Consider the following 22,134-nt stretch of genomic DNA (forward strand, 5'->3'; position numbering starts at 1 on the left):
TTCCACTAGAGTCCATCTCCCCTCACTGCTGAGGAAACCGATGCATTGATATCATCAGTGGTAGTGAAGATTACATGAGCTATGGCAAGTGTTGGATCAGAGACTGGCCCGTAGCAGGTGCTCAGTAAAGATGTGAGAGGAGGTGAAAGGGTCCTCTCTGGGATGTGTTGCCTTGTTGTTCTTTTTGTCCTTTAGGCTTGGAGAGTGCTGGAATGGGCAGTGAAGTGTCCTCTCTGACCCTTGACATGTTCGTTTAAGTGGGGATGGGTGGAAGGCTGCTGGCCAGAGACTCGGCCACCCCTGCAGGCTTCGTCCTGAGTCCTCCGTTAGTACCTTGCTGGGGTGGACAGCCCGGCGTCTGTTTTCTTTTAATGTAACTTCCTGTGCACCTCGTACTTGCCAGCAGCAGGGCTAGGAGCTACAGCTGGAGGTGAGCAGGACACATGACCTTGGGAGGCAGCTGTGAGAACCAGGAAGTGGAGTACAGTTATTATGGGTGTGATGGTGGAAATCTGAACAGCGTCCAGATGGGACACAGGAGTGAGAATAGGTTTCTGGGGCCAGTGGGACAGAATGCTTGAAATCCCAGCAAACCTGGGGAATGGGCTCCTCCCTGCGACCGAATCACCTTTGAAGAAGTCCTCGCAAGGGACAGGAGGAAACCATGTCTCTGGTTTGTTAGAAAAACTCACTAGGGGTTTTAGAGGCCTGTGTGTCCCTTTGGGGAAGTGAATGCAGTACTCCACCCAGGCAAACCTAATTGAGGTTCTATAACCAATGTCACCAAGCATGGTAACCCTTTTCATATTATACAGAATTATACATAGTTATGCATAGTTTTAGACATAGTTACACAGATAGTTTGCTGAAAAATATATTTTCTTTAAAAACTTTAAGGGGCGCCTGGGTGGCGCAGTTGGTTAAGCATCTGACTCTTGGTTTTGCCTCAGATCGTGATCTCAGGATCGTGAGATCGAGCCCCGCGTTGGGATCTCCGCTGGCTGTGGAATCTGCTTAAGATTCTCTCTCTCCCTCTCCCTCTGCCCCTCTCGCCCTTTCCCTCTCTCTCTCTCTCAAAAAAAAAAAAAAAAAAAAAAAAATTTTTTTTATATTTTAAGGTTAAAACAACCTGTTAGGAAGTATAAAGCAACAAGAAAGAATTGTCTGTAATTCCACTACATAGAGGAAAGCATTGCTAAAAAGGTGGCTGATTTTTCTTCTCCTTTTAAAAGTGGTAAACAGACGAGTAGTCTGGATATGTTGACTTTTTAGGTGTGCATTGCGGTCACATGGGCGGCCAACATTTTTTTCTTGTGGATCTCAGCCAGGCTTGACACCTGCCCCTGAGCGAAAGGCAAACTACTGCCTTATTTGTCAGACGGATTAGCAGTGGATGGCACCAAGGGAGGCGGATTCTCGTTATGTTAAAGACTTGACGACCCTGAGCCACTCGGGTGGTTTCTTTGTTGTGACTTTTGAGCTAGTGGTGGGCCGGAACGTTACCTTTGCCCTTCTTTAAAATCAAGAATAATAGGTGGTGAGTGCATGGATGCCTCTTAAAATATTGGGAAGTGCTGTGGCCCGAGGACAAGCTTTGTAGAAGTTAGTATGTGTATTGTGTTGTTCTAACTAATGAATCTTCTGGGCCTGGAGATAATGAGGGCAGTGAGTTCAGCGATGTTGCCTCACCCCTCACCCGAAGGTCGCCGTCACCCAGGACGTGTCTGGCCTATTCCAGGGGCCCGGAACACTCCTTTGATTGACATGGGGCTTGGAAGCCGGGTGGCAGTGGACGCCACGCTGATGGGGAGCCCGCGGAGAAGTTGGCGGGCCCATCGCGGGGGTGGGCCGCACCGCCTGCCCGACCCGCACCGCTTTCCCCGATGTGCATCCAGCCTGGTACGTACCCAGTGCCACGCACTTCTCTTTCCTGCCTGGAAATGCAGGCTCAGCAGCCCTGACCCTCACCCCTTCCTCCTCCCGCCCTGGAGGGTTGCCCCTACCTGATGGGACTGAGACTGTTGCAAAAACCTCGTTCCCAGGGGCCATGAGGCAAGTGGACATAGAGGCGGGGTACGTTCCTCTAATAATGTGTGGTTTTATGTTTCCTATTATATTTTATAGTCGAAGTGCTTCTCAGATACCTCACTATTATCTTTATTTTATAGATGTATTAACTAGGGCTAGTTTTGGGAGATGGGAGGGGGGTGGGGGGACAGAGGGAAGGAAACCGATTTTGAATGAATCCCGAGGCTCTGCTGGAAGCTGCCAAGTAGTTAGATATTATTTAGTGGAATTTTTGTGTCCACCCTATGAGGTGGGGTGGAGGGAAATTATTTTACAATAGCTGGAGGTCAGGGAGCAGAAGGCTCTGCCCACTGTCACCCAGCAAGTGGGGCGGGAGCTGGGAATTTTTTTCACCAAGGTCACCTGACTCTTGGGCTCTGTGATCTTTCTCTTCTGTCCAGTACCCAGCATAATGCCCGGCAAAGAGCCGGCATCAATAAATATTTGTCGAATGTTAAATGAGGCTTAAAGAGACCATTCACGCTTGGCACAGGGGCACAGGGGAGACCAGCATGTTTCCTGCCCTCATAACCTTCACTTCCAAATCCCGTGACCTTGGGCTCCTCGCCTAAGCTCTCCCAGCTCAGTTTCCTGAGATGTCATCTGAAAAATGGGTAAAGGACGTAGCGAGGGCATTTCCCGTAGTAAGATCTCACATGTGACGTGGTTTCTACTACTTACTGTTTTCTTTTTAACTTTCCAACCACACAGTTTCCTCCTTTTCCCTTCCACCTCCTGGAATATCAGTTTCTGATGACAGACTGTCGTGTCAGAGGACCCACAAGAAAAGCATTGCTGACATTATGGCCCAGATCACCAATGGGACGGATAGGAACTTCGTAACGACCCCAGCAGTGGTCCTAGGGGCTGGCCTTTCTTGAGCGGCTTACCATATGCTCCATGCTGCTCCACGCCACTTTCTGTGATCATGATTTGGCAACAACTCTGATTCAAAGAGCTGCTGTTAGCTTCTGTTTCTTAGAAGAAGAAACTGAAGCTCAGGGTGGTGAAGTAACCTGGCCGAGGCCTCTGAGGAAGTAGGTGGTGGTCTGGGATTCAAACCCCAGAATTGGTCTGACTTCCCACTCTTGAAACTGTAGTTAAAACTTACCTCTCCCATAAAAAAAATAAAACAAAACTTACCTCTCCCACATGTGTGTGTTCTGGGCATTTCCATATCTCGTTTACAGCCTGTTCTTTTGCTTTCTCCATGTACTTCATTCTCCCAAGTACATGGTCAGTGCAGGAGGAAATCACACTGATTTGGGATAGAACCGCGAGTGGAGATGGTCCCCAAACAGGGTGCCAAGCAGCTGACCCTTGTTTTGCTGCCTGACGGTGGTAAACCAGGGGCACCAGGGAGTTCTTTGAATTTCCTTTTCCCAACTGTCTTACCCCTTCTTTAGGCAATGTTTTTAGCAGGCGAGGTTTTAAATCTTAAAGAAAAAGGAAATCGTGGCATCGTCTGGCAGCGGCGGTGTTTTTTTGAGATTTTTATTTTCTTTTTCGTTTTTCTTTGCTGCACGTGTAAAACCTCTTTGGGGTGAGGATTCTTTGTGGTTTTTTGGTAGCCTTTAAGCAGCTGCTGCTGTGTTCACCCTAATGCCTCACCACCCCCTGATTTGTGTTCCAGCTTGTGCCTCGTGTGTCTGCTTTTTGCAGAGCACGCGGGGCAAGAATCAGAATTCTGCTGGGGTTGCAGACCTTTAAGGAATACCTAAGTTTGCGGGCCAGTCGGAGGGGAGATGCAGTGGCTTGGAACAGCAGGCCTGCAGCTGAGCCTTGGTATACCTGAGGGGAGACCAGACATACGGGGCGACCAACTGTAGTTATAGGAAAATCCCACTTCCCTGGAAGGCTAGGAGTGAGTGAACTGAAGGGGGAGGGCTGGGGAGAGGTGAGCCTGGTCAACTAGGAATGTTTTTGGTCAGTTTGCTTTACTTCAGGGTAAGTGTTTATTTCTCTTTAAGCAGTGGATAATACACATACCCGGGATTGACTTTTTTGGATGATTTAGAATCATGCAGTATCTCAAGGAGTTTTATTCTGATGATACTGATTGTATTAATAGCAGTGTAATAGCCAGATAATAACATAATAGCTAGCATTTACTCAGCATTTGCCATATGTCAGGCACCGGGCCAAGCATTTGATCCTTAGAAGAACTCTGAGAGGTGGATGTTTATGTATATTCCCATTTTACAGAGGAGGGAACCAGTGCTCAGAGAGATGATGTTCATTTGCCTAAGCTCATTCTGCTTTTAAAATGGTCAGCTCTGATATTCTCTCTTAACAGGCCCAATTCTTTCGGCACATAGGAGGTACTCAATAAATATTTTGGTGAATGAATGGAGTTCTGGAGCTGGGATTTGAACCTGGGTCTGAGCTGCCTTGAGATGTGACCTGGAAAGTTGGTCTGAATGAACGCAGCCCCCACAACTCCTACTTTGCTGCTTTGGGTCCTCACAGTAGTAGATAGAATTAACTCAGCGGGGGCTTGGTGGTCCTGAGGGAAAGGAGCAGGGGGTGCCTTGTGGGGACAGGAGCATGGCTCCTGGGTATTTCCTGGGCATGGGGACATGAAAGGCATGGCATGAACTGTCATTCAAGATGGTTTGCTGAATTGGCATTTTTCCTCTCTGATCGTGGCAGCGTGTGTATTTGCTTTGTGGACCTGTATCTGCAGAGCAAGGGGGGCCAAACTGTGGAAGACTCTTTGGTTGGGATGACTGTTCACCTGTACCTGGGCAGAGCCTGAGTGGGACTTGGTGCAGTTGGCTTCCTTCATTCAGGTGTTTGGGAAACTTCAGACAGCTGGACTGGAATTCTCTTTGCCAGGGTACATAAAGAGAGGGAGGAGGGATATATTTAAAATAGCTGAATGAATAATTTCTTACTTTCCCATTTATGTGTGGATAGTAACTGCGGGTTGTATCCGTGGGTCTGTTCCTGGGCGCCCAATTTGGGTGGTCTGTTAACTTAGTGCATTTACTTACAGGAATCCCACACTTCTCTTTTCTCTCTTTATACGTCCAGCGGGGAGATGGCTCCCTCCATGACCATGAACCCCATCAGCCTTCTATCTCATACGTCAAACCAGGCCTCATTTGTAGCATGTATCCTGTCAATCACTCCTGTGCATATTGAGAAGGAGTTACCACTGTTATCTCTATGTTATTACCCTCTCTTTGCAGGCAAGGGCTGGATGCATAGAGAGGTGAGGCCATTTGTCCAAGGCCTCAGAAGCATGAAGCTGCAGATCCTGGGTTTGAACCTAGGCATTCGAGCTCCCGCTTCTGTGCCTCTTAACCATTCTGCAGCACTACATTGGTTTGAATTAGTGAGGTTGTAAGTTTATTTTTAACTAACCTTCTACAATCTTCTGTCGGCCAACTCCACAATGGGGAGATAACAGGGTGACCTTTGTCCATAGGGTAGCTCAACCTGGAAGAGTACGCACAGGAATTGGTTAGATGGGTAGAGAGACCTTAACTTAGTTTTTCCCCTTGACTACCTAGCCCTTTCTTGGGATCGAGTCCCTTTGAGCTGAATCTTTCTGCCTGCCTGAAGTTGGGCCTACCTTCTGCATCTTTCTGCTGCTTTTAAAAGACTTGAGACCTGGAATTCCATCTCCCAGGTCCCTGGGAGTTCTAGGAGTGTAGATGTCCAGGTTCCGTGGTCAGGACTGGTTGGGATTAGAAATAAACCAAAGCCTGGGAAACTTTCTTGCTATTAATAGTGCAGACCTTCGGGGGAGGGGATCCCCAAACTTGATGCTGTTGGAATTGATTTTCCCGTCCAGATGACCTAGTAATGAGCTAAGTGGTTAGCTTCAGATCGTTACTGCTCCTTCCCAAGCCAGGTTCTTTAAAGACTAAAACCACGAGAGCAGAGAACAGGTTTGTTTGGAGAGGCACAGTGGCCCTATCGAGAGAAGGGTGGTGGGCCTGCACGTGGGAAATTTAGGTGGCGCTCCCTTCAGAATGAGTAGTATTGTCTAATTCCGTTTCTTCAACTGGTGTCACCCCCTCCCCCTTTTTTTTGAAACAGGAATTTGATTTGTTGTCTGGATTTTTGATGGTATTTCTGTCTTCTCCATGCCTTTGGGTTATTTCAGAAAGTTGCTCTCCCAGCCCGGAATGTGTCAGCAAGTCTGCTGTCAGTCACTCTCTGCAGGGAGAAAGTCTTGCATAAAACAACCCTAAGATCCCTCTCGCTTCAAATCACCCACGTCCATCCTAACAGCTATTGTTCTGCCCTTCGCTTCTTGGCATATGCTGGTCACCGTATGATTACAATTAAAAACACAAAGCAGCCTCTCTTGTCCGAAGGGTCTGGAATATCCCGGTGTTTCGGAGGAGACTTTGGAAGTGGACAGAACTGTGTTTCCTTCCCCAAGTGAGGTTATTGTGCTCAAAATATCTCCTGGTAGTTTATTAAAGGAAACCACAGGATGGGGTCAGAGGCAGTCTCTCCTGTCGGCAGTCTCCTGTCTTGCCTCTTCTTTCTAGATCTTTCTCCCCAGTCAGCCCGCCCCCAGATGGCATGCTGTTCTGGGGGGTGGGGTGGGGTCGGGGCGCGGGGGGTGGGGGGCAGGCCTGCTTCTCTGCCCTGGCCTGGAGTTGGACCAGCATGGCCTCACGATGGCCCATCCGCACTCGTCCCTGCGGGCGTTAGCAAGGAATTTGGGGTGTGGAGTTCCGTGAGTGACTAGGATTAGGCCAGTCGGGTCTGCAGTCAGACGAGAAGTGTGTGGGCAAAGAGAACTATTGTGTGAAGGCTCCTCTGGACAGAAAGCCCGCCTTCATCTTTTACTGTGCCTAATGGACAATTGAGACATTCAGCTTATGTCTGAAAGGAAAGGGGGCCGGAATGGTCTAGCAGACCTCCCAGACGAAGGCTTGTAGGAGAAGCAAATACAGACAAGGATTACCAACAGGGGAAACAACCAGGGCAGAGTCCTGGGAGAGAATGTTTATTTCCTTGCTCTCTAGGAGGGATTTGGAAAGAGCCGTAATCCTGGGTTAGGAGTAATTTGTTACAGCAAGATGATACTTGAGTGGCAGACGGCTTCTGGCTGAGGCAGCAAGACTTGTGTGCAGGGGGGTCGGGGGCCTCCAGAAGGTCAGCCTCACTAAATCTTCACCCGGGCTCGGGGGTTTGTTCCTCCCCAAGCAAAATGAACCAGAGGCGCTGCTGACCTTTTGGCTTCCTGAGGGGAGCATTACGAAGCATCTCCACATGCTTGTCACAGCCAGCCTCGGACAATAAAAATTTGGACAGGGAGACCTCTTTCAAATGTGACAAGGGGAAACAAAAATAAAAGGGAAATGCAGCGCGCGGGTCACAGTTTCAGCTGGACTTTGAGGACAGGAGCCGAGATCCGTCTTGCATTTTTGTTCCCCAGTCGACTGACCAAAAGCGCCTTAATTGGTTGCTTGTTGACTGCCAAGACTTGCGTTGTCTTTTGTTGTTGTGGAATAGGGGGGAAAGAAACAGGACGGAATAGGGAGGAGAACCGAGTCAAAGAAGTCCCAAGTCTTGGGAGCTACTGGCTGTGGAGAAAGAAAGCACTCTTTTAGAGTTCCTGATTTTAATATCTGCTGCAGTCATGCTGATTCAGGGATTTAAAATAACTCTTCCAGGTCACCAGGACCCTGTTACCTCTCTGGCTCTGCCTGAAGCCACAGGGTGATGGGGAGTGGACTCTTAGAGGGTTCCAGTGTCTGTTGACTCCCGTGCTCCCATCTGTTCGGTTTGCCTCGAAACAGTTATCAGGCACTTCGCTTGCTGTCTACTGCGTCTCTTCCTTGGCACATTTATTTTTATTTTTATTTTCATTTTTTTAAAGATTTTATTTATTTATTTGAGAGAGAGAGAATGAGAGAGAGCGACTACATGAGAGGGGGGAGGGTCAGAGGGAGAAGCAGGCTCCCTGCCGAGCAGGGAGCCCGATGCGGGACTCGATCCCGGGACTCCAGGATCATGACCTGAGCCGAAGGCAGTCGCTTAACCAACTGAGCCACCCAGGCGCCCCTCTTCCTTGGCACATTTAATCTGGCCGTGTTCTTTCCAGCTTTCGGCAGTCTTGGCTTTCCCCTGCCATGGGAATGGGCCCTTCCCAAGATCCTGCATCAGCCAGTCACACTGGGAAGTGGCTTGTTTCCCAAGAAGCTTTGGAGGGTCAGAGTTTTCTTTAAAGAGTAGGTTTGCTCACCTGGGTTTTTGGTTCATTCTTTAGGCATTATGGCACTGTGGGTGGAGTCTGTGCTTACGTGACTGTGTGCTCTCCCCCACCCCCTTGTCTTTGAAATGAGTCTGATAACCATCAGGTGACTTGGTGCATGTTTTTGTAATCCACTTTAAAAATCAAGATATAATTCACATACCGTCAAATTTACCCATTTAAAATACACAATTCGGCATGTTTTAGTATATTCCCAGTGGTGTGCACATGTCACCACTGGCTATTTCTGGAACAGTTTTGTCACCCCCAAAAGAAACTCTGTACCCCCACTAGTAATCACTCCCATCTCCCCTGCTCCCCAGTTCCTGGCAATCACTAATTTAATCTCTGTCTCTATGGAGTTGCCTATTCTGGGTAGTTCATATAGGAGGAATCCTACAATATGTGACCTTTTTGGTCTGCCTTAAGTTAGCATAATGTTTCCAAGGTCATCCTTGTTGTAGCATGGGTCAGTATTCCCTTGGTTTTTTTTTTTTTTTAAGATTTTATTTATTTATTTGACAGAGGGAAAGATAGCGAGAGCAGGAACACAAGCAGGGGGAGTGGGAGAGGGAGAAGCAGGCTTCCCGCCGAGCAGGGAGCCCGATGTGGGGCTCGATCCCAGGACCCTGGGATTATGACCTGAGCCGAAGGCAGACGCTTAACGACTGAGCCACTCAGGCGCCCCAGTATTCCCTTGTTTTTATTGCCAAATAATATTCCATTGTATGGCTAGACCACCATTTCCTTATTCATTCATTAGCTGAGACTTGGTGTGCTCTTAATCCCAACAGACCCCATATTTGCTGAGCTCCCAGTGACGTCCACTTGCCACTCCATATCTTCCAGCTTATTTTCCTGGTCTGCGGGTGCTTGTATCCACTTTGACATGGGCGTAGACAAGCAGGTGGTAACTAATGCATTCCAGTCAACTGGACTGTACTTGGCTTTTTTATAAGAAGCAATAATAAAAAAATGTGAACAAAGTAGGTCGCCTTTGGTCTGTCTCTTATTATTATTTTTTTTAATATTTTATTTATTTATTTGACAGAGAGAGACACAGTGAGAGAGGGGACACAAGCAGGGGGAGTGGGAGAGGGAGAAGCAGGCTTCCTGCGGAGCAAGGAGCCAGATGTGGGGCTTGATCCCAGGACCCTGGGATCATGACCTGAGCCGAAGGCAGACGCTTAACGACTGAGCCACCCAGGCGTCCCCTGGTCTGTCTCTTAACGTGAGGTTCCTCCAGTGGCATTCGAGCATTGATTATTTGTCAGCTACCACAGGGGGCCGTGGAGAAGGAGTTTGCGCTACCCTGTCTGGGGGTTGACGATGGGCGACCTGTTTGAGCAGGACAAGAGGGCGAGGGCTTCTGCTCTCAAGTTCTTCCAGCGGCTTCGTTTCCTCTGACCGGTGGCCCAGGGACTTGGGTGCTTTTGGCAGGGCTGTTGTTGGCTTGGGATCCACAGCCCTCTGTGGGGGAACTGGATCTTAAGGCTGCCAGAAGACTGCATGGCTAGTCCTGGGCGGCTCTGGGTCACACCAGAGCGACACTGTCTCTGAGGCTGATTTCCCACCGGCTCCCCATGCGGGGGTGGGGGCTGCACCATCTATTTTGTCCCCGTGCGTCTACTTTGCTCTCCCTCCCATTGCTCATTCTACTCAGTCTCCTTTAAGAGATCTTAAGAGTCCTGGCCTGAAAATACTAGAACTCTATATTCTGGTTCCAAATCCCTTGTAACTGCAGGGCTAAGTCACTTCATTTCTCTCTGCTTTTCTTCACTTTTATTTATTTTTTAAAGACTTATTTATTTTAGAGAGAGAGCGAGAGTGAGTGGGAGGCACAGAGGCAGAGGGAGAGGGAGAAAGAGGATTCCAAGCGAACTCCGCACTGAGCATGGAGCCCGATGCAGGGCTCGATCCCACAACCCTGAGATCACAACCTGAGCTGAAACCACGAGTTGGATGCTTAACCGACTGCACCACCCAGGCGCCCCTGCTTTTTTTCACTTTTAAAACGGGTTTAGAGGTGATCTGCTTTGGCCACCTAAAAAAGATGGAGTGACAGTCACTGTAGAAGTTTAAAACAACTTTTGAGAAAGTAAGATGGAACCTGCTAATAGACAACATGCTCATTTTTGATACTGCCCTGGTACCAATAGTTTATGCTAATTATTGATCGTCAGGGTCATGTAACAAGTTGGGGGTTGGGGGAATTACAGACCCTTGGGCCCACTCCGAGATAGTTGGATTTAGCGGTCCAGAGTGGGTCAGGAGGAAAGTCTTGCTAAACAAACCAGCAAGGTGTGGGGCCTGTAGGACCATGTCACCATCATGAAGTAAATCTTTCTTTATAACATCTCTACTTCCTTGTGTTAGTCCCTGTACCGTTGACTAGCTTATTGTCCCGTTGACTGGTTCTTAGATGACTGTTCTAGGCCTCAGAATATCTAGTCCACACTGGGCCCAGGGCATGTGCTTTGTAAATGCTGCAGGAATCTGTGTGTTAGTAGAGAATGGGACTCTTGAGCTAATTTCCTCAGTTTTCTTTCTTTCTTTTCTTTTCTTTTTTTGGTAATGAATGTCAGAATTCCTGTTCGATTTTTTTCTGTTAGCCGTAGAAAATAGACCATGGATTACCTCTGTTGTATGTCTCTTCCAAGCAGGAAAGCAAGTGGGTGTATTGGTGAGGAGAGGCTAGGTTATGCGGTAGTAACAAACGTCCCCTAAGTCTCAGTGGGTTACATTAAACTGCTACTTACCGCTCAGATTGCATATCCGTCGCGGGTGCTCTTGGGGCTCCTGCATGTTCTTTCCATCTGGGTCATAGGCTGGTGGAGCAGCCACTTTCTCAGGTCCTCCGCAGCATTGTGGCAGAGGAAAACCACTCTGGTAGTAAGTGCTGCAGGCTAGATACAACACATGTCCTACCTCCTCAGCTGGAATGAGGTACATGACCCCACCACACCATTACGTGGGCCAGGAAGGACACAGTCCTATTGTAGGCCATGTGTGCTTACTTACTCCCTTACTCACTCCCCAAAGTCCTATCCAGTCCTGGCGTGAAGCTGAAATTCTAGGATCTCTAGTGGCATGTGGTAGTCTTTTTAATTTTTTTTCCCTAAATTTTTATTTAAATTCTAGTTAGTGAACATATAGTATAATACTGTTTTCAGGAGTAGAATTTAGTGATTCATCACTTACAGATTTAGGCCCAGAGGGAGGAAGGTGTTGCCCAGTGAAGAAGCACAGTGATCGTCCAGATAGTGGCAGAAGTGGGCCTGGAAAGTGGGTTTCTGGATGCTTTCTCCCTCCTGTGCTACCCCAGGAACACACAGCCATGATTTTCAGAGTGACTTTTTCGGGAGGATAGGAGGGCCCAGGCCCCAGCCCAAGGGGGGCCCAGCTGGGTTTGAGAGGAAGGGCCTGGTGAAATTCTATCCAGCTGTGCTTCCCTGAGCTGCCAAACCATAGCCTCCCTGCAAAACCACTGACCTAGGAAATGCAAAAATATCTCAAGGACAGGGGTATTGAATAGCTGGTGAGATAAAGAGTTTTGGTTATGGGATTTTTTGGTTTGTTATTTGCTTGTTTAGCTTAGTTACCCCCTTAGTACCAGTGACCTTAGCAGCTCTGGTAGAAATAATTTTCTAGTAGCATTGGAGGAAAATAAATAATTTAATGTCTGCCCAGCGATCTTGTGGGGGGTGGGGAGAAGAGAGCCGATAGGTGCCAGAGAGGAGGATGGTTCATTCATTTGGGGCCCCTGTGTGATGTTCCCTGCTAGATGCTGGTGTGCAAACACACCAGTGGTCTGGAGGCCTGCGCACTAGAAGGCCAGCTGACCCAGGGACCTCAGGCAAGCTGAGTCTGGGTTCAACTGGCTTTAGTGGCAACTTCATGCTCCTTTATTTTATAGGATTATAGTGAATGTGGTTTTGAACTCTATAAGGTACCTCCTAAATGTGAAGCGATACTGTTATGATCCTTTGGATCGTTAGGATGAGGAAGAAAAAGGTAGCTGTAAGGATTTCATTTAAAAATCTTGCAGCAACCAACTCCTAGAGATAGAAGGCAGAGCCAATAAATTGTTGTTTTACACGAGGACCTGATTTCCCTCCTTTCCCCCATATTGTGACTTTAAGGGAAATATTCCTAAGTTCCTACTGTGTTTAGTGTCATTAAAAAAAAAAAAGAGGGGGGGAAGTAAAGTCAATCCTAGCTTCTTACTTCATTTTCTTTTGTGGCTTTTTTCCTTCTCCAAGTTCAGAATGTACCCAGCCTTCAAGGTCTTTGGTTTTCTTTTCCTCGGTAACTATGGTATATACTCGCTTATGCTATATACCAACTAGCCACAATCACATGTTCCTAAATTTTCTTTTTCTGGCACACTTTATGGGCAAATAATGCCTCTTTTAACTAGAGCCTCTATCTTAGGCTCTTGTGTGGGTTTTTCAAAAGAAACAATTTCTGGGCTATGTTTTAACCTAGAACAAAGCAACCTAATCTCCTGTACCTCCTGCATCTGCGGGAGAATTGCCCAAACTGATTTTGTAATGGTGGTCGTGAGGGTCCTGCAGGATTCTGATGACTTCTGGTATCATTTCTCTGTTAGGTATATGCGATCCATGCTAGCTTTGGGAAACCTGTTGGTACCTGTATGATTCAGAGGGTAGGACAGATTATTAATCACCGCTTCTTATAATTTAATTATTCTGGATATACTGGGTTTCCCTGACCCCCAGGGCAGAATTACTTATTTATAGAAGATGAGCTGCATTTTCCATCTTCCAGTTCTGAGAAATGAGGTAGGTTCTGAAAGGAGAGAGCCAGATGTGTTCTTTTTTTTTTTTTTTTTTTTTATTTATTTATTTGACAGAGAAAGAGGGAGAGAGAGACAGCGAGAGAGGGAACACAAGCAGGGGGAGTGGGAGAGGGAGAAGCAGACTTCCCGCTGAGCAGGGAGCCCGATGCGGGGCTCGATCCCAGGACCCCGGGATCATGACCTGAGGCGAAGGCAGACGCTTAACGACTGAGCCACCCAGGCGCCCTGCCAGATGTGTTCTTTAACAGATCTGTGTGTGTGGCTGCATCTTGAGGGTGTGCCTCCCAGCGTGAGCCCCTGAAGAAAGGCGTGCATGCCATTGGCGATAGACTTGGGCTTCCTATTGTCTCAGTCATGAAGTTTTTCCATTTTCCTCTTAGGATGAGTGGCTTCTGGTGGCCTTTTCTTTTGCAAAGTGGAGTGGTGTGAACATTACCATCATGCTTTACCCCTTCTGGCTCACACGTTTGTGGTGGAGTGGGCATGGCCTATGATGCGGCCGCACAACTTGGGTAAACGGTCACCTCACGGAGGAAGGACTCATGGGTTTGGATGTGAGGGGCCATGGCTCGTGGTCTCTCAGGTTTGGGTGTTTGGACAAAATAGTGACTTTCTGTTTTATAAGAAACACAACATGAATTGACTTTCTGGGTCTTGGGAGTTAGGAAGACTCAGCAGTCATGATCTGTCATGAGGATGGTTTCCAATGACTTGGAATTCTTGAAAAATGGATTTTCCTAGGAAGAAGCGTACCTGCTGAGAAAGCTTGGCTTGAAAAGGCTGTTTTGTTGTTGTTGTTTTTGTACTCAGGTCAAGGATGCCTATGTACCAGGCAGGGGAGGGGAGCAAGGCCTTCGCAGTGTTTAAAATCAGTCCTTTTCTGGGTGATAGGCTTTCAGTGGGGCCTCGTTTTCCAGAAGAGGCCAGTTTCATCTCCGTTTAGCAGTCTGTTTAGGCCCCATGATGGCCCCCGCCTCCCCATCTTGCCGGAGCCCGTGACCAATGCCATCTGTTGGGGGTGGGTAGAGTTGGCACGGGGTTCATTCCAACTTCGTGATGTGTGAGAGTGGTACACACCGAAAGTCTCTGGAGAGAGGAGCTTCTGGACCTAGAAAGGTGATTCCCAAAGCATACGGGGCACATTGCCCATGACCTGCGGCATTTCTGCCTGGTGCTCTTTCCAGATGATTCGATGACATGTGACACATTGCCAGTGTTTCCTGGGAAGTAAGTGGGTGAGAACTTTCGAACACGAGAACCTTTTCCAGTCAGAATTGCTCAGGGCTTTTCAAACTTCCATTTTGGAAAGGACGGATAGTTATTTCGGTGAGATTGTGGTCTAGTGGTTAGACCTTGTGACTGGGAGTCATGGCTGGAGAGCTCAGATTCTTTTCCAAGCTCTTCTCCCCAAACTGGAGTCTGCCAGTGACGATTCAATCCAAAATGTCGCTTTTGGGCCACCGAATAATCGCGTTCGGCTGTCTGGATTTTAGGCCCAGTGAAGGAATGTTTCCTGTCTGACACGAAGTCAGATCTTTGCACATTCATTCCCTAAGCCACGGGTAGCAAACTATGGCTCAGGGCCGAAGCTGTCCTGCCACCTCTTTTTGTGTGTGGCCTTTGAGCTATAAAAGTGGTTTTTATTATTTTTAAATGGTTGAAAAAAACCAAGAGAAGAATAGTTCCTGACACAAGATAGTCCTATGGAATCCATCTATCACTATTTATAATAAAGTTTTACTGGAACATGACCATGACATAGTAGGTACACCTATTGCCCATGACTGCTTCTGTGTTACCACGGCCGAGCCATTAGGACCAAGACGGTGTGGGTTGCAGAGCCTAAGATATGTACCCTGGGCCTTCACAGAAAAAGTTTGCCAACTCTGTCCTGAACAAGTAAGGGGATGGACTCCCCTTGCCTGTCCGTCTGTGAGGTGGACTGACTGACAGGAAGTACTGCCAAGCTGCTTTGGTATTTTATCAGCGATGTGGAGTTTCCTGGGAACTTTGTCATCAGCATCATCATTGGCCTTTGGGTTGTCCTATTTATTTAGAATATTAACTTTTGTACCGAGGCCTCAGCAGCCGTCAGATAGATGCAGGTTCTCCAACAGCCCCTCCTCGCCCTCCTTACTACTGAATGAAGCTGGACCCACAAGGATGGGGGTGCCTTTGTTGGGAGCAGGTTCCCTCAGGCCCACTTGTACCTGGATCCTGGAGGGGTCTTCTGGTTCGGAAGATCCCTCTGTCTTTGCCTTTCCTCGTCCATTTTTTTTTTTTTTTTTTAATTGGGGGAGGAGGGGGAGGAGAAGTTTGAGTTGCATTACCTTTTTCTTTTTTTGCTGACAATTTAACAGGCCTTTAAAGCTCCTTGATTCCATTCAGACCACTGATTTTGTATATATTTCGAGACTTTGTCCACAGGTCTGAAGCTTAACTTAAGCTCCCTGAGACATATCATAAAATATGATTTGGGGAAAAACCCTAATGGGCCATGAGCAGAACATTAGTATTAAAGAAAGGATGAAACACTTAAGCCAAGATGGCCTTATATATTTATTGTTATTTTTTTTTTGCAAAATGCAAGTTGAGCAGGACTCCATTTCAACAGTTTTCAATGCAGGAATTCCCACGGCCCCCGTTTGATTGCAGTTTGCTGAAAAGTTTAATGTTTTTGTAGGTAATTCATAATTTCCACGCTGAGCGGCCTGAAAGGAAGGGAGCTGGAGCCTAGTGTTGTTTTTATAGTGGGATGGTGGGAACTTTTTTTTTTTCTTCCCCAAAAGGATATAAAACCGAAGTTGGACCAGGGGGACAATGTGGCATGGCGTTCCAGCCCTTTCATAAACCTGAGATGCCTCCTCCTTCGGGTCTTCCTTGAGGACCCAACAGAATAGAATTTCCTGTTGCTTAGTGTCTCCAGGAAGGAAAAGATTTTCCTCGAGGCTATAATCGTACCTAATTTCCTTTTTCTTCCCTTTATTTATTTATTTTCCTTATTAATAAGGGCCAATTGTAGAAGATGAAGGAACCTGGGAAACCCATCACTTTTGGAGGAGGTTAATAACTTCCTTTGAAAAATCCTGACATAATACTTATTTCCCCAGAAGGAACCTCGTCAGCCTGAATGCCAGTTATTTCCAGGGGACGGGCACAGATTTGCAGGGGCCCAGCCATTCTGTGGGATCGAGTTTCACTGGGATGGAGAGTTTGAGCCTGTCACCGTGGAGTCCTTGTAAGCCAGCACGATTGGGGCTGTCTTCCTCCACCATCTGGATTTGGTTAGCTCTCTCTGGGCAGTGGGGCCGAGTCTCATTTCCTCCAACCAGTAATGTTATATAGGCAGTGATCCTGGGCTGCCCAAACATAATTGAAAATTATGTGTATTGTAGGCTTGGAGCGCTGAAATGTAGGCTCATAAAAATAGTGGTGCAGGTAGCCTGCGGAGATTGGATATGGCACACAATGAAGCTTTTATGTAAAATAAGAATTCTAAGACTCTGCGTTAATATTGCATTATGGGTATGACAGTTCTCTGGTGGGGTCCTCAGGGCAGGTCTGTCACCTTAAACAAAGCCTAAATTTCTGAATTCTATGGAGCCGGGATTTGGATGCGATCAAATCTGTTTTTGCAGATGGCCAGAGATGGAAACCTGTCTGTTAATCCAACCCTGCCCACCGTGGGTAGCCTGAGGTATAGGTGGGTGGCACTCAGCTTGGCATTTTTCCTCATAGGATTTTATGAGAGGAGAGATGAATATGGGCAGGTGTCCATTTTGATTGGCCTCAAGGAAATGATGCTATTGAGTGGTTCTGAGCAATGAGGCTCATCTATTTATGTGGCAGGTGAGAATGGGAAGCAGTCAGGGTGAGATGGGGCGTTATAGGTTCCCATGGCCCACTGGCTTGAGTTACAGGCTGAGGGAGACCATGGAAACATTTATTACAGTGGCTCTCAACTTGGGATGCTACTGTCGACAAAGAAGATACTTGGAAATGGCTTGATTATATGGCTGACTGAGGCAGGGAGTGGGGTGCCTGCTGGTATTTACTGTCTGGGAGTCCAGAATCCTTAAGTGCTGGGGCAGCCCCGCCCTCATCCCCATCCCAGATAGAACAGCCCCCTCAGTTGACTGATGAAAAACTAGAGGTCCACAGAAGCAAAGGGATTTGATGCAAGGTCTTGTGGTGAGTCACCAGAACCAGTAACCAGGTTCCCTCACACAAGAGCCTTCTGGGTAACAGAAGGTTGAGGTTGTAGAGGTGCTCTCGCCTTGTCCAGATCTAGGTTGGGAAAATGGCTGTGCACTTTGGCAGGTAGCTTGTGGGCCAGGGTCTTCTAGTTTTAGGCGTAACTGTGTTTGGTTTTAATTCGCTGGACAGTTATATCTTTAAGGAGCCTATGGGAAAGCTTGTGTGTGGCTTTTGCCCTTCTATTTCACATGAGATTTGAGCCAACCCTTCCTTCTTTCTGGACTGCCCTTGGCTGTCCTTTTTCTTTCTGTTGAAATCTTTCTTGACTTAACAAGACCTACTCTGTGCAGCCTTCCCCAGTCTCTACTCAAAAATCCTGTCTTTCTTCTTGGCATTCCCTAGGCACAATTCCCTGAGTCTCTGCCATTTCCACTACCTTCTATCTAGACTTAATCTGAGTGTGAGTTGGTTCCCTCACATGGGGATAAGCTCCCTGAGGGCTGACCTCTTCCTATCTCCTTAATCCTTCACAAGAAGGCTATGTACAGAGAGTTTAATTAATATTCATTGAGTAAAATTTCCTGTACAATTTGTATGAAAACTAGCCATTTATTTCATTTTGGCATCTCTGAAAAGATCAAGATGGCCCCTTATATTCCCTCCAAGCATTAACTGGTGCATTAAACAGGTGGCCTTCAGAGATAGAAAGGCTGATGATGTTCTTATCAAAATCTTAGCATTGTGTCTTCGGTTTTGTTCAGTTGTCTGAAGGTTTCCTGAGTAAAACTGGCGCGATGTTACCCACCAAAGTCAAATGCCTTGGAGTTGCTTATATGTGTGCTAAGTATCTCTGTGACTGGGCAAGCCACCTCACCTCACTTTTCCTTGTTTCTTCAGTAGGGAGTTGGGTCAGTTGATTGTTCAAGTCCTTCTGAAAGCTGATGTATCACTTGTGACAGAAGTAACTTCCTTTCCCTTGTGCTATGTATTTTCCACCTCAGAGAAGAGCAGAGATAGATGTCATTGGCTTATACCTTTAAGTTAATTTCTGTGGCAAACTTGTGCATATTTAAGAATTTCTCGGGCCTTTTGAGATGAGTGTATAAATTGTACTGTGCCCTGTTTGTACATCTTTTACTGAGAAGTATTTTTTTCCCCAAAGATTTATTTATTTATTTGAGAGAGAGCATAAGCGAGCAGGGGGAGGGGCGGGGGGGGGAGAGAGAGAAAATCTCAAGCAGACTCCCTGCTGAGTGTGGGACCCGACTTGGGGCTTGATCTCAAGACCCTGAGATCATGATCTGAGCTGAAACCAAGAGTTGGACACTTAACGGACTAAGCCACCCAGGTGCCCTGAGAAGTATTTTTGTTTTATAAGCTTTTGGGTTGGATGAGGGGTTCCATCCTCATCTACTGGAGTAGTTTCTACTAAAGGACAGTTGCACGTATATATATATATATACACACACTCAACTTTAGAGTGAAGGATGAGGGCATTTTAGAAATGAAGGTCACTGAAAGAGCAGGTCTGGAATTGATGGTCTCCTGGACGCCTCTGGCTTGAGACTCCTGTTTGCTTTCTTCCTTTGGAAGGCCTGTGTTCTCTCCCTTCTTGTCTCTCCTGCATCTCTACTTTTCCCTCTAAATGAGGCAGGATTAATGAAATCATGTAATCTGGAGCCAGCCTGACGTTTGGATGCAAAGACCAAACTCTATAGTTGCTAATAGTGTTGATGTTCTATAAACGTACCTACCTGTTGAACGTGAGCTCTAAGGAAGAACCTGTTGGTATGGCATGATTCTTCTGTTGATATTGTTGTTATTTGCATGCTTTTACGTTTTTTCTGTGTTGTTATTTGCATGTCCTTACTCCTTTTAGTTTCTCATCTGTATATCAGGCACCCCAGAAGTTATGTCTTGGGATAGCGGTTTTGCGTTTCTTTTCTAAATTCATTTGCCACATTCATTTTGTTTCCTCCCTCCAGTATCTCCAGATGAAATGGCCACTGCTTGATGTCCAGGCGGGGACCCTCCAGAGCAGACAAGCCCTCAAGGATGCCCGCTCTCCGTCGCCGGCACACATTGTCGTAAGTGACCTTACAAAGGCCATTGCTTCCTTTACTGGGGGGAGATGAAGAAAATATTCTTTGTTGATAACAGGCCTTGTTTATCTGTTTTTCTCTCTTTAAAAATATATATTTTTGGAATAGTCTTGGATATGGTTTATATCTAGAAGATAATTTGTTTTCTGCTATTGGACCTCAGTGACTGTTACCCACCCAGAAATTTTCTAGATCTTCCCACCACCCTTTCCTCCTGGTGTTGGGTTAGTTTAGCCTCGTGGTCTCCAGTTAATGGGGCACTATCACCATGGTTTGGGGGAGACAAAGTGGTGCCAAAGCTGTTTAAAAAACACAACCCCCAGATCCTTTTCTGAAAAACTCATTTAGTGGAGGTGAGTTGCAGAAGAGGGAATTAGAAAATTCAAAATGGAAGCGCTGGATTTCAGACTTTCCAGTCCCCTCCCACTCCCATTTATCTTAATTGTTGGCAAGTGACATTCTACATCAGCATCAGCAAATTTTATCTGGGCTGGTTGATTGTAAACAGAGAGTAGAAATGAATTTGGGAAGGCTTAAGTTAAACTTGATCTGTACATCCGTGGCTTTGAGAGCCCGTGGGTTTAACATATGAAACATTTGTTTTAGTAGTGAGGCTACAACATAAAGTGTGTGTCTACATATATTTTTAATGTACTTTTGGATTTTGTAGGCTCTGAAAGTGGAATTTATAAATTAACCTCTTGAGAAGATGGCTCAGCCTTATTAGAATATTCTCTTCCATCTGTTTATATCATGAGCTGGACTTCCTACTTTTGAAATAATTAATGGAAGACACATTTTTATAACGAATCTATGACAGGTAGAATTATGCAAAGCATGAAATAATTCATGTATTTTTTATTTAAGTAACACAAAATGTTACCCATTAATATATTTTGCCTCGATGTTACTTGTAATTTCTAAAAATGGCAAAATGATTTTATTAAGCAGAAAAATCTTAAGACGCGTTGTGTCAGATTTCAGGCTAACTGCCACCTTACTTTGTAGCTTGTTATAATTGAGTATATATTATTTAATGAATTATGCCTCTGTTATATGAAAATTAAATATATATGTATGTGTATATTATTACAAAGTGATTTATTTCCGTTAAACCACATCTTGAGTCATCATGTGTGAAAATGTTCTACAAATTCTTATGTTATAAATGAGGCACGTAGCAAGGTTGACATTTTTCCAGAAGCTTCCTCCTTCCTCCAGCCCCACAGTAACATGGATGCTCATAATTACACATGCTCCTGTAATGTCAAGATTTCAGGGCTGGAAGCGACCTTAGATCATCTCGGCCCAACCTGCTCTCAGAAAAGGAAACAGGCCCAGAGATGCCCTAAGTGAACTGCCCAATGTCACACGCTGAGTTAGTGGCCAGAGCGAGGACGGGACCCAGTTCTTGGCTCCTCTTCCGGGGCCTCATGGCATGTTCCTTCCTAAGGGAGTAGAAAGTAACTTTTCTGTGGCTGGTTCTGTTCTGCGAACTATAAATTGGGTCATCATCAGGGACAGCGTCATAGGTGGCAGGATGTTGTTGGTTTGGGGTTCTGATGCAGGTTTCTCTGAGAAACGTGAATGCCCTATAAAAACCATTTTAGCCATATACAAAGATTTTTAAAAAGTGCAAGAGTTACAGTGTCCTACAGGGTAAAACGAGGAAGCATGTCCTTTTCACTTTTCCTGCCTCCCTGCATTTCCCATTGTGTGTCTAGGCTTTGAAATTTATTTCTCTGCTTTTGGAAATGCTTGGCAGGGCTGCTACATTTTCTTTTTTTTTTTTTTTTTAAGCTACAGAGAAAGGACGTTATCTTTAAAATCTCTCGGAGGCTTTTTTTCTCTTTGAGTGGAGAGAAGGTGCCATTCTTAGAAGTGGTTCAGAGTGGACACGGCCCCTCGTGGGTGCGGATGGAGGTTGCGGGCCCGCTCCGGTGACCATCGCCCAAGGGTGAGAGTGGGGCTTACCCACTCTGAGAGAGGTCCAGATAGCCCCCAGGACCAGTGGTCCCAGTGTAGACCCGAAGTACTTCTTTTCATGTTTAGAAATGAACAATCTGAGGAGATGGGAAGATGTTTTACCCAGATCCAGTGTAGATTTTAGCAGGGGGAGCGCAAGGGGACTTAGGTTCCTTCAACCTCTGCTGTGTAGGAGGTGTGTTTTCCACCACTTGGAGCGCTCGCCACACTTCAGATGGAGACCCTTGTCCCAAGGAGCCACAGCCAGCCGCCTCAACTTTCGTGCTTTCTGCTGTGCTCCTGGGGCCTGGGGAATGGCCACTGCATAGAGGTTCTAGGCTGTGGAGGATGGTGGGCTCTGGGAGCGGGACAGAGGAGAAAAAGCCATCAGCTGGGCTAAAAGGAAGGCAAATTTGTGACGTACCTCATGCTTTGACAACTGAATGGTGTCTGGTTGTATGGATTAGCCCCGTAATTGTGCATTTCGGCAGTCTGCACCTGATAGTAAGGGGTGAGGAGGGGGTGCTGGAGTGGGAGGGGTTGGCAGAGGGACATGGGCAGGTCAGGTGGAAGAAGGGCTGTGATGGTTGACCTCTGTACCCATCCAGTGGTCACACACAGTTTTGGGAACAGAGGAGTCCTACACCTTGGGACTATGAATGGATGATCCCCTTTTCACTGGACATAGGGCAATGCGCCAGCTAAAGTCAGTTTGGCAGGCACAGCGCGTCTGTATTTATCAAGGGCGCATTCTG

The 22,134-nt window shown here is 46.6% G+C and overlaps 1 protein-coding gene across 33 annotated transcripts in view; it reads left to right on the forward strand.

The window, feature by feature from the left end:
• The window catches only part of TCF7L2 (transcription factor 7 like 2), a 198,206-nt gene that overhangs the window by 58,604 nt on the left and 117,468 nt on the right, over positions 1 to 22,134 (forward strand). For all 33 annotated transcript variants that reach the window (XM_045878834.3, XM_045878849.3, XM_045878850.3 and 30 more), the window contains one exon: positions 19,298 to 19,399. In XM_045878834.3, coding sequence (XP_045734790.1) covers positions 19,298 to 19,399 — 102 coding nt within the window. The remainder of the gene's footprint in view (positions 1 to 19,297; positions 19,400 to 22,134) is intronic.

The sequence above is a fragment of the Mirounga angustirostris genome, unplaced genomic scaffold (genome assembly GCF_029215605.1).
Source record: "Mirounga angustirostris isolate CCGP_5_RB_7025 unplaced genomic scaffold, mMirAng1.0.hap1 SCAF_6, whole genome shotgun sequence".
Lineage (NCBI taxonomy): Eukaryota > Metazoa > Chordata > Mammalia > Carnivora > Phocidae > Mirounga > Mirounga angustirostris.